Raw genomic sequence first — 12,760 nt, 5'->3', positions numbered from 1 at the left:
TGCCTGTAGATGTATGAGCTCCAGTGGTGCTTGAATATTACAGTTGTACTGCGGTAGCTATGGCAGAATGTGCCAGCAGGCTGCCTAAACGTGGTCACCCTACAAAAAGGAAATGCCTGTGGATACACTTTGCTTCTATAATTTAACAATTATGGACATATACAAATAATTAAACTTTATGAGATGAGTAGAACATCATGTGCAACTACATGCTGGCTTTAGGTATTTGGGTATACATACATTGTAATGGGTTCTACCCACCATGGTGACCATTGTGTTGTTGTGGCAATTTTTTAGTAAGTCCACCTAAAACTGCAATTCCCAGCAGATAACAAGAACATGTATGTTAAAGCATATCTAGTATTGTTGTGTCTCATCATACAGCACAGTCCTCATAGAAAAATATTAGGGAACATTAAATGTAAATGATTTATTTTATTAGGTGTTCTGGTCTACTCCACCCAAAAAAGCATGCCAACGCGACAAACATCATAAGGGAGAGAAGACCAGCGGCTAGAGTGATGCAAGCTGATTAATGATAATTGATCCAAATTATAAACAGTAGCAATTCTTGGCAAGCGACTGTACTGTTTGAAGGAAAAGAAAACATTAATATTCAGGTTCGACACACCCTTTAGATCTTATATATAAAGAATAGTATTTCTTCACATATCACTCTTTCCACTGGAGCTGCTCTTTTTTTTCGCTGGATAGGGTGACCTTTTGCTTGAACATGTCTTACTCTTTTAAACAATCCTCCAAGTCTGTGAGCATGGGCTCCGTCTCAGGAGGCTTTAGTGGAGGTGCTGGTGGTTACGGTCAGTGTGGAGTAGGTGGGCTTGGCGGAGATTTTGGTCAGGCAGCTGGTGGTTTTAGTCATGGCGGAGGAGCATTTTATGGCCAAGGAGCTGGAGCCGGCTTTGGTGGTGGAGCAGGAGCAGGCTTTGGTGGTGGAGCAGGAGCAGGCTTTGGTGGTGGAGCAGGCTTTGGTGGTGGAGCAGGAGCAGGTTTTGGTGGTGGTTATGATGCAGGCTTTGGAGGTGCAGGTGCAGGCTTTGGAGGTGCTGGAGCTGGCTTTGGAGGAGGTGACAGCTTTTTTGGAGGCAATGAGAAACAAACAATGCAGAACCTTAATGACCGTTTGGCTACATACCTGGACAAAGTCCGACAACTAGAGGAAGCAAATGCTGATCTTGAGAAAAAGATTAAGGAATTTTTGGAGAAACAAAGAGCTGGTGGTAGCTCAGGTGAAGCTGGAAAAGACTACTCCAAGTACCTTACCACCATTGCAGATCTACAGAGTAAAGTAAGTTGTTTGTTATTCAACTGGTTACAATAAAAAAAAATTATTTATTTATTGAAAATAATCTATTCCTTTCTAAAGGGATCTTGCAGTGATTATACCAGTAACATGTCAATGATACAATAACTTATATAAAAGAGCAGAATTTATTGTATAGATTTTTAAGCAAATCAATTTCTCTTTTTATACATTTGTTGTTTTGCTTTATTAAAAATGCACACTTTAAATATGCTGTACAAATGATTTGCCTGACTATAAAACATTTAAAAAGGTTCATAAAACCTATTTAAGATAGATATGAGAAAGAATATTTTCACAAAGCAAATCTAAAATGGACACCTATATTCAAATTTCAACTTTGACATTTTAAAATGTATGTTCAGCCATAGTTATGATAAGTGTGGGAACAAATTAGAATTAACAAATTAGAATTCCTGTTGAGTGTTTACTACTATCTGAGGCTCCATTAGAGGCATTACATGAAGAAAAATCTGCAGAGGGTTACAGACAGCAATTAAAGGCTAAGAATAGTTCTGGTCTACCCTTACTCTGAAAAAATTATATTTTTGTCTGTATTCTTGTAGATTTTCCTTTATTTCTTGTCTGGTGAAAATGTTGTCACCAGAATGTTAAGTGAGAGGAAAGCTTTCCAATGTAGCCCAGAATAGATGTAGGGACCTAAGAGTGGTTCTATTCCTTCCCCACCCTATACAATTTTTAAAAAATGTTGACTTGACAAACACTTTAAGGAAAAGCTAACTATATGTTTAAAGTGGTGGTATGTATTTTGCGTTAAGTCTTTACTTGTGGAATTGGACCACCAAGGTGCCAGCTGTGACAAACCTAGATGGCAAGATCTGAAAATTATTAGAGTTGAATAAGTTGGGCTGAAAATTCTAGGTAAAATCAGCAATCGTGGTAGCTACCCTATGTAGAAATGTGAGCTCTCCAATATGTATATTTCTGTCTATTTCCATTGGTTTATTTTTCCTAAAACATTTTTTTTAAAGTAACCTAACCGTGGCAAAAATAAAATAGGAAAACCATTTTTATTCTCATATTGTGTTAACTTTAGCAGATTAGAAATATTTTAATCTTGTAGGGATGTTAGAATTAAAACAGTGATTGATGTACTCATTTGTTTCTTACAGATTATTGCAGCCAACAACGACAATACCCACATAATCTTGCAGACTGACAATGCCAGACTGGCAGCAGATGACTTCAAACTGAAGTAAGTTGACTTTAATGTCTGTCAGAAAGACCAAGCCATTGGTTAGCACAGTTACTTAGATCAAAAGAAGGAAAACATCTAGGTCACGAGTTTAAACTGACTCTGCCAAATGACAATTGGCATCCTTTGGGTATTAGATCTTTTTGGGACTACAGAACGAGGATAACATGGGGATATGAGCCCCCAAAGAGTGGAATTCAGATATTACTACTTCATGTAATATGGAAAAATTAGATAATGTAATACTTTCCTTTGCAGACTTTGCTCACTTGCATCCTTATCACAAGCCTGGCAGTGTTTGAGTAATGTTGGTATTATACTGCTGGTAGTATTATATGTTACTATTAATACCCTCCACCAACATAGACACAACACACTGTATTACTGTCACCACAGTATTGATGTCACTACATAAACCCTGAGGTTCCCTCAAGTGTATCCCATTTATTCCCATCCCAACTCTTTCCCTTCTTATGAGAATATTACTAGCTATTATACATATTGCCCTCTTCAAAACATATGGAAACCCATTGACTAGATGCTTTCTGTCTACCAATTTAAAGAAGTATAGCCAAAGCTCTTTTGGCCATACTTCTCCTGTGGGTCACAGGAGTGTAGTTCTGCACTCCTGTGACCCAGATTAAGCCATAAGCAGGCTAAAGCCCACTGTTGACTAACATCACAGAATCGGCCCAGGCTCTACAGGGATCCCAACAATAATGTCAGGATCCTCCAAGATGCATGAACGGTAGTGCGCTCAGCCTTTTAACATGCCACTGAGAGCCTGAGCCAGCTGCTTCTGCCCCCTCCACAGAATGGTCCTCCAATAAGCACTGGACCGGCACAGCACAGAACCAAGTGATTGACAGTCATTGCTCTCTAGTCACTGAAGACTGAGAACCGATTGATCAGCGGTCTTTGATCACACAGTTCTTGGTCTTAGAGGTGGCAGGACCAATGCTGCATTCACCTAGGTGAGTATAATTGTTTGGTTTTTGTAAACCCGCACTTCTCTGTTAATAAACACAGTCCCTTTACTAACTGCCAAGGCTGTCCTGAGTGTTAATCTTCAGCCCTGCCTTGTACCAGACAGTGAACCAAAGGATGTGGAAGAGTTATGGATATATCAAAATATCTTGATGGATGTCAGTCAGGAGGAGTAGGAAGTCTTAGGCAGGCTGCCCTAGGTAATGTCCATATGTGATGCTGAGCCCCCATGGTTTGAAGATCTGTAATTCTATGATTGAAAGGTATAAGCTGAAGACAGTAAGGCTGAGTAGTAAAAGCTTAAATGATGCTAGAAGTCCCCCAGCCAAGAAGTATAAAATAAGGATGTGGTTTTGAGCCAGCTGATTAAGTCGCCTGAAAGATCCCGTTGGCTGTAATATATCTTTGACACTCCCTACAGGCTTTCAACAGCTGTCAGCCTAAGGTAGACCTGATGTGTTATGTTCCTCCCACAACACCGAAAACAAGCTAAGAATGCCAACTTTAAATGATTGCTTTAAAACATATCACATTCACCAGCACTTTGTTCATTTAAATGTAACTGGTTAATGTTAAAGAGGACCTAAATTGTGGAAGCTGTGCCCAAAAAGACACCAGAAGGGCAACCAAACTAATAAGAGGCATGGAGGAGCTCAGCTATGAGGAATGTTTAAAGGAATTGAAATGATTCTCTCTTGAGAAGAGGAGAATAAGGGGGATATGATCAACATGTATAGATACATCAGTGGTTCATATAGTGAACTTGGTGTAGAGTTATTCATCCTGAGATCATCACAGAGGACAAGGGGGCACTCTCTATGAAAAGAGATTTAATCTCCAAACACGGAAAGGTTTCTTCACAGTAAGAGCTGTGAAAATGTGCAATAGACTCCCTCAAGAGTTGGTTCTGGCCAGCACAGTAGATTGCTTTAAAAAAGGCCTGGATTCTTCCTAGATATGCAGAATATAACTGGATACTAACATTTGTAGGTAAAGTTGATCCAGGGAATATCCGATTGCCTCTCAGGGGATCAGGAAGGAATTTTTTCCCCTGCAGGATCAAATTGGATCATGCTTTGCCGTGGTTTTATTTTTCCTTCCTCTGGCTCAACTGTGTGTATAAGATTATAACTTTTTTTTTTAATTTTATTTTATGGTTGAACTAGATGGACTTTTGTCTTTTTTCAACCAGACTAACTACATAACTATGTAACATGGAATACAAAGGAATAGTGAGCAGTATTACTCTGACAACTATCTTCTCCCCATTACTGACTTGCCATGAATTTTTCAACATTATGCCTTTGTGTAGAGGTGGCCATATTAGTAGATAAGCAGGGTTTTTTCTCCTTAAATCAAAGATTCCCAGGTACAACCCCACCGCAGTGACTTTACCAAATCTCATGACACTAGCAGTCACTGGCACACTGCCTTAGGATATCCATACACCAGTACAAATTTGCTTGAACATTCCTATGGAAATTGTTAATAATTAATTTGTTGGAGAATTCCATCTTCCCATCATTGAGTCAACTAATTTTATTTGAAAGTCCTTAAAATGTTGTCCAAACCTGCTACTTGAATGGAATTCCAGATCAGGGACGGACTGACCATTTGGAAACTCAGGTACTGCCCAAGGGCCCGGGGTCAGTAGGGACCCCCATAAGATGCCCCTGGTACCTTTTTCATAGGCTTTTTTGAGTTTGGGCAAGGACACAGGGGCCCCATGATCCCCTATTGCCTGGGGGCCCCATGAGTTGTCAGTCCGCCCCTGTACAAGATGTATTAAACAGGATTCTTTTGTGCCTAGAACATGTGCATTACAATATGTATGAGTTTTTCTCTCCAACACCACATCCACAGTTAGAATTTTGTTCAGGAAAAACTTTTCATCCTGCTTGATTATTGATTTGACTCTGTTAACCATTCGACAATCGAACGTTCCAAAAATTAAAATTTACAATCCAAATTCCTACTATTGTACTGTATAGCCAGCTTTAGATTACTTTAAACTGCAGATATATGTACAGCTATTATGCTAGAAAACAGAAGTGCCTAGACACAACCACACACCAGGGAATGTTCTTCTTTTTTCAGGATTCAAGGTAATTGTTTAGGGCAATGCTTAAGCACAATTAACATCTCTAGATGTTCCCTACATGACAGCAAATCTTGCCATCTTGGTCATTAAAATTCTTGACCAAGGGTAGAACATTACCTCCCTAAGGACTTTGACTGGTCCCTATTGGCCCTTTGCAGTGGATTATTCCCAAGACTGGCCCCTACAGTACTACATCTTCTTTTATTCTACCTTTTCCCACTTTGACTATTCTTTTAACCTGTTGCTCACTGCATCACTAAAAATAATCTCCCTTATTATGGCCTCTGCTCTAGCTCTGTGAGCTAAAATCATACACTAAGTAACACATTATGGAGGGACAAGCAGAGCTAGACACAACCTTATATTCCACCATATTACCATTTTCCAACACACCTTGCTGTTGACAAACAAAAAGCTTCTGTTTATCAAACTCAACCACTACTAGGTAAAGCTACGTTCTTATGTTTTAAAGCTATCTACACAACTGGGCTGTACAGATTGTAAGGAGATTTATGGTTGCATGTTTTCATCTCTTGGTGATGGACTATTCAATTTACCGTAAATGTTACAAAATTGTTTATTCTGTGATGGCATTATAAACCCTCAATAAAAAATTATTGAAAACAAATTCCAGACCAAAACCAAAAATTATATCTGAACATTTTGAGACAATCCATACATCTCTTTATTTACCTTGCCAGGTATGAGAATGAGCTTGCTCTCCGACGCAGCGTTGAAGCTGACATTAATGGCCTCCGTAAAGTCCTGGATGACTTGACAATGTCCAAGTCTGATCTGGAATCTCAGTTTGAAGGACTTACTGAAGAAATTGCTCTTCTCAAGAAGAACCATGAGGAGGTAAAATCTAACAAAGTCCCATCAAGGCTCTCTGTTTCATGGTTTTAAGGTGTGAATCCAGCCAAAACAGTTTTATTTGTATAGGAAACAAATAGTGCAGCACTAATATAAAGTGCAATCAAGATTAAGTGTCAAAGAATATATCCAAAAAGGAAAAAAAATTAATTCACATATCCCAAAAGCTCAAGTGACTATAATGTTCACATTATCAAAAATAATATAATCCAATAAATAATTACTTAAACCTAAATATACATAAATAACTCAAAATTAATTAACCAGCAAAGTGAAAAAAGTGCTGTCTACAATAAAAAATAATTAATAAAGATATAAAGTTCATGAAAAAGCCCAATGCAAAAAAGGTGGGGGGGGGGAAGACAAGCGGTCCAGGAGTCCACACTTTGAGTGTTACACTGTGTGAAAGATCCACAAGAGTAACAAATCTTCAGTGCCAATCCTCCACCAATATGCACGCACCAGAAACCAAAATGTAGACACTGCAGCCCAGAATGGACATCCCTTGGTATCTCTTCAGCTTGGATTGGATCGCTGGCCAAGAATTACTCCCTGCTGGAGAATTGAAAGATAGCCACCATTCCAAACATGAACTTGGCGGTATGACGTCAGCATGTAAGGCTCCACCCAATGCGTTTTGTGCACATGCACATCTTCAAAGGGATACGCCTACCACAAATACGCCTATTTTTAGTTTTGGATATGATAGGGGAGGACTAGAAACTCTCTAAGGTTATTACTGTTCTGTTGACGATGGTTTCACCAGATGGGAAGTGAGGCGATACTGTACCTCCCACAGTTGAATAGGGGAAGGTTAGGACTCAAGTTAGCTTTTTATTGCTTTTAATGCCCCATTGCAGATTTTTGCTCACTTCCTAGCTAGTGAAACCATTTTCACTTAAAATGGGTTCTAATTTTCTCTCTACGTCCAAAACCAAAGAGGCATTTTGGCTGAACCTAAAAAACACTGAACTTAAGGCAGGTATAAAAGACACAAATAATGCAAATCTTCATTCAGAATATATATATATATATATATATTTTTTTTTTTTTTTTTTTTTAATGCAAGCAACATAAGTACCCAAATCTGACTTTGTATTAGACTGTTGTAATTTCTGCATATCAGAGCTTAGAGTGGGAAAAATGTAGCAAAAGGATCTACTACGTTTATGTGCTGATATGAAGCATACTGATAGATGGGAAAATTAGAATGACAAAGAGATGGGCTCATCACTGTGCTGATTGTGGTTCACTTTCTAGTCACAGGGTGGGAGTGGGTCAATAACAGCCTAGGCTCTGGGAAAGTGAGATGAATAATGCTAGCTGTCATTCAACCCAAAAGACTGTGAATGTATTGTGTTCAAAAAGAAGTACTGCGAAGAACAGCTCCAGATTGAAGATAAGTATTGCAGATGATTTTTTTGTTGCATTTTATCTTTTAATGGGATTTTTTTAAATTGTAGGATGTTAAAGGATCCCATGGAACATCTGTTGGGGATGTTAATGTAGAACTGAATGCTGCACCAGGAAATAACCTTCTACAGGAGATGAATAATCTCAGAGAGCAATATGAGGTCATGGCTGAAAAGAATCGCAAGGAGGCAGAAGAACAATTCAAGAAGTCGGTAAGAAACATTTTCTCTTCATTAATATGTATTGAGGTTTCAATTCTCTACAAAATTATACAGCTACCTAACACTAATAGAATCCGATGATTGGGACTTCTTGTATCTCAAAAAAATACGTTTCTAATCAGGTACTTTCACCTGGTTTTAGAAGTCAAAAGCTGACCAAAATACTATAAAGGTATTATATGTCCCAGAAGGCCACTGAGAGATCCAAGAAGAATGTGAGTGTTGCCAGCTAATGGACTATTCTCAATGGTGTAAACCATTTTATATCATATTACCATCTCTACTATTTTGTATTTTAAAAGAAAAATTAACAGGAGACTACGGTCTCTTTTAAGATAAATAAACCATTCAAAGGTTCTTACAAATGTTTAGCAATATTCGTATGTATGATCTTTGCATACTTCAACTTACAGCTATTTTTTTTTTTTTGACCCCAAGAGCGAAGGTTTGAAGAAAGAAATATCATCTGGAGTAGAACAAATACAGAGCAGCAAGAGTGAGATTTCAGATCTGAAGAAGTCACTTCAAGCACTGGAGATTGAGCTTCAGTCACAACTAGCCATGGTACAAAATTAAAGGCTTAACACATAATGGTTGACAGCGTGATTGTGCTGTATATAAGGTCCATAATCCATTTATTTTCTAATGAACAGAAAAAATCTCTTGAAGAAACTTTAGCACAGACAGAAGGACAATACTGTGCGAAGATTGCCCAGATCCAGGCTCTGATTATTGCTATTGAGGAGCAACTGGCACAGATCAGGGCAGACATAGAGTGCCAGACTGCAGAGTATGAGAATCTGCTAGACATCAAGACAAAACTAGAGAATGAGATTGAGACGTACCGCAGACTACTGGAAGGTGAAGGGTAAGAAAATTCAGTACATTGGGATGTGATATCACGGGAATGTTGCCTCTACAGAAACTGAAAGAGTTGGTATGCCATTGACAGAATTGACAATTTAAAAGTAGGATGACAGTACTAAAGTCATGAATTACTGCACCATATATTACTTGAGTCTTGTTATCCACGAGAAAAAACATAAACCTTCATCTTGTTCTATGAAGTCTATGGAGTCCTTGTACCCTAATGCAAAAAAAAAAGCATCTTTTGCAGACTCCTTAAAAGTGAAATGTAACAACACATTACAGTACTTTGAACCATGAATGACAACACCCGCATGGCATTTATAAGTTCTGTTTTTGTGTGGATATTATTTGGATTCTGCAATTTCCTTTATAAGTGCCCATACACTAAAGGTACAGCGTCCCTTGGTCAGTGCCTGGTACCCACGCTGCCTTACAACATAGATGGCAATACCAACAAGGAACAGCATAATAGAATACCCTGGGAACAAATAGTCAGTTGTTTTTGAAAAACTAACATAATATTTTCTTTTAATAATTGCAGTGGCACTGGACAAGGATCAGCATCCGGGGCAGGATCAGCATCCGGGGCAGGATCAGCATCCGGGGCAGGATCAGCATCCGGGGCAGGATCAGCATCCGGTGCAGGATCAGGTGGAGTGAAAGGTGGAAGTACTTCAGGATCTCAAGGTGATTATATTTCATGGTCATCTAAAATGTTTAATTTATAAGCCCTTCTAAACAACAGAACAACTATTTTAATCATTAAAAATAGAAATATAATTGGGCCATGTATAGAAATGGCAGGTTTTGGAGTGATGCCTGCAACCAAATCAGCCTTTTTCATTGTAATTGACCCAGTTATGCTTAGGTATTTTAATAGGGGGAAGTTTTGTTTTAATTACTCTAGATCAACACAGCCAAATATTAAGCTACTTCCATGTTATGTTTACTATGGTCTATTGCAGCCTTTCTCACCCTTTTTGTCTCAGCGGAACTCTTGGAAAACCCAGCCAAAGCCAATTCCAATTCATTAGGAATCACTAGAAAATACATTGTTGGCCAGAGGGAGGAATGCCCCCCTTATGGTGGTGGTCATAATAGCTCTGCCAAGTGGCATTGACCCCAAAACTGTACAGACACCATCAAATAGGAGTTCAGTCAGCCACAGCACAAGGATCCCCAAAAACCTTTGAAGGATCCTTAAGGTTCCATGGTACCCTGGTTGACAATTACTAGGCTAATGCATGCAAGTAAATATAATCGCATTTTTGGATTCTATTTCAGGACAGGTTTGCATTTTATAGCTGGATTTTAAAAATAACAGTTCTTAAAGTGTTACTAAACCCAGGATCCTGCATTCACTGTATAGACCCAGCACCCTGCATTCACTATATAAACCCAGGACCCTGCATTCACTGTATAGACCCAGCACCCTGCATTCACTGTATAAACCCAGGACCCCGCATTCACTACATAAACCCAGGACCCTGCATTCACTGTATAAACCCAGGACCCTGCATTCACTATATCTGGTCTCCCACAGTACACAGAACATGGAAATGCAATTATTTTAGTAAATATAAACTGCTAAATACCTTTTCTCATCAGCAATTAGAGCAGTCTTGTGACTGCAGCAGAGCACTGGTTACAGCTTGTAGGAGGAGTTTTCATTCTCCTGTAGGAGGATGCAGGACACCTGACCTCTGTCTGCACAGTGCTGATTGGCCCTGTGCTGATCACATGCACTCTCCAAAGAAAAAAAAAACTATCTTGCAATGCACACCAAACTGAGCATGTGCAGCTTGCCCCCAAGCCTCTGTTCTATCAGGGGACATTTAGGAGACACTGGAAGAAGGGGAGGATCAGAGAGGACAGGATCCTTTTTACATAATGTGGAAGAATAACCCCTTAGATTCCACAGTGAGTATAACTAGCATGCTTTATTGCACATACAAACAGATATTACTGTTGTAAGTTTAGTAGCACTTTAATACTGACTTGGATAAATAAATCCTATACATTACCAACTACTGCACTGAATGTAGGGCAGCTTATTCATTTCGTATGTAAGTGATTTAGCGGGGAAGAACATAGTGAGTTTACAGCCTGTGCCGTGTACAAGTACAAGAGGGTCAACTAGCATTTGTCTCATAATAAGACCAATGATCAGGATAGAATTCATCTCTTTGTTCCCCTTCTGATCATCTGGGCCCCTCTGCAATGTATGCACTGGCAATGGTAAGGTCAGAGGAAGGACTGTCTCTGGTGATGGAGGTGGTGATGCACAGGGCGGTGGATAAGGGAGTATCACCAGTCCTGCTGTACGGGGCCCAGGCTAGAAGGGGGGCCCAGGCATCTGGGTGAATTAGATGTGGGCAGGGAGGGTGATTGACATGTCAGGGGGGCAATTACTTGAACCAATCCCTTGTATGACTCTCTCTGCAGCAACTGAAAGCTGGCTTCTTCTCCTCTCCCTCCTGCAGGCAGCTGCTGCAGGGAGCCCTACAGGGGATCGGTTCTTGTAATTGCCCCCGCCACACCCATTGCCCTCCCTTTGCACTATACATTCCCCCCTACTGCCCAGGCCCCCCCCCCGCCGTGTGCTCCCACCTCCACAGTGCTACCAGCTTCCCTCCTCTCCTTTCCACCGGCAACTGCAAGCACACAATAGGGTAAATGAGGATGAAGAGTGGGGGAAGGGTCCGCTAAATATGTTACCAGCCCCTTTGTTTTCTGAATGAACACAATGATTGATCAGTAGCAATCACTCACTGTGTTCATTCATAACTGAAGCCTGGTAAACTGTGTGTTTTTGTTTTGTTTTGTAAGGGGGAGGGCCCTGTCAGGTTGGCTGTATGGGGCCCCGTGGTTTCTATAAGCAGCCCTGGTGATGCGTCTGCAGAGACTAAAATAGTGGATGCTCAGTGTAGAGTCAAAAACGTAGTTGTAACCTGGTTTGCAGCCACAGCATACTCAATGTCTCAAGACTATCTAGGTGGCAAGATGAAATTGACAAACAAGGAGCAATCTTGACACTAAAGGGGTTTTTAAATTCCTTTGGGCAGGGGTCCTCCGGCAGTTAGACCTTCCATTGCGTATAAGAACACTGGTTTTATAAACACATAAAAAAAATAATCTCTCTATTCTCCTTTATGTTTAGGAACAAAACGAACAAGGAGAGTGAAAGAGATCGAGGAAGTCATTGAAAACGGAGAAATTGTGGCAACCAGAATTAAGGAAAGAGAAGTGCCCATTGATGATTAGAGGTGTATTCAAATAACGAGCATTCTCACCCGACGTGTCTGCTCAAGCAAAATGGAATCCTGTAAAAAAAAAACTTCTTACGTGTTCTGTATTCTGCCTAGAAGTGGCCACATAATCGTTGTGATGCAGCAATCTGTAGGTGACACATGTCTCAGTGCAGTTGTATTGCTCTTTTCGATAGTAATTGTACTTTAGAGTTCTATCTTTTGCTTTGTTTTGCTACTCAAAATAAACTCTTCCAATGCAAGTAATACATGGTCTTCCTCCTTTGAGAAAGGATTGCATTTTTTTAGTACTACAATGAACATAGCTGTTAACATTTTAAACTAATGCGACAGAACTCTTTGTTTGATCGTTCAATATTAGAAAAACAAGTAGATGATTAAGCTGAACTCCAAATGTGGCTCTGTATTCTATAACATATTATTATTATATATTATTATTATACAGGATTTATATAGCGCCAACAGTTTCCTCATCGCTTTACAATATAA

At 39.6% G+C, this 12,760-nt stretch overlaps 1 protein-coding gene across 2 annotated transcripts; it reads left to right on the top strand.

Annotated features, from left to right (window-relative positions):
- The first annotated feature begins 673 nt into the window (after positions 1-673).
- On the top strand, positions 674-12,517 carry LOC149464443 (keratin, type I cytoskeletal 12-like). Of its 2 annotated transcripts, XM_089674412.1 has the most exons (9): positions 674-965; positions 1,008-1,306; positions 2,455-2,537; positions 6,327-6,483; positions 7,962-8,123; positions 8,571-8,696; positions 8,786-9,000; positions 9,544-9,689; positions 12,163-12,517. In XM_089674412.1, exons 1-9 carry the CDS (start codon positions 734-736, stop codon positions 12,264-12,266), a joined length of 1,524 nt encoding a protein of 507 aa, XP_089530538.1. In that variant the 5' UTR covers positions 674-733; the 3' UTR covers positions 12,267-12,517. The 2 variants fall into 2 exon arrangements, with proteins under 2 accessions (XP_089530538.1, XP_089530537.1); XM_089674411.1 differs by having other exon boundaries at positions 674-1,306.
- Positions 12,518-12,760: the final 243 nt, after the last annotated feature.

The sequence above is a fragment of the Staurois parvus genome, unplaced genomic scaffold (genome assembly GCF_062004578.1).
Source record: "Staurois parvus isolate SC_StPar_1 unplaced genomic scaffold, SC_StPar_1.0 ptg000151l, whole genome shotgun sequence".
Classification (NCBI taxonomy): domain Eukaryota; kingdom Metazoa; phylum Chordata; class Amphibia; order Anura; family Ranidae; genus Staurois; species Staurois parvus.
This window is presented reverse-complemented; position numbering and strand designations above follow the sequence as displayed.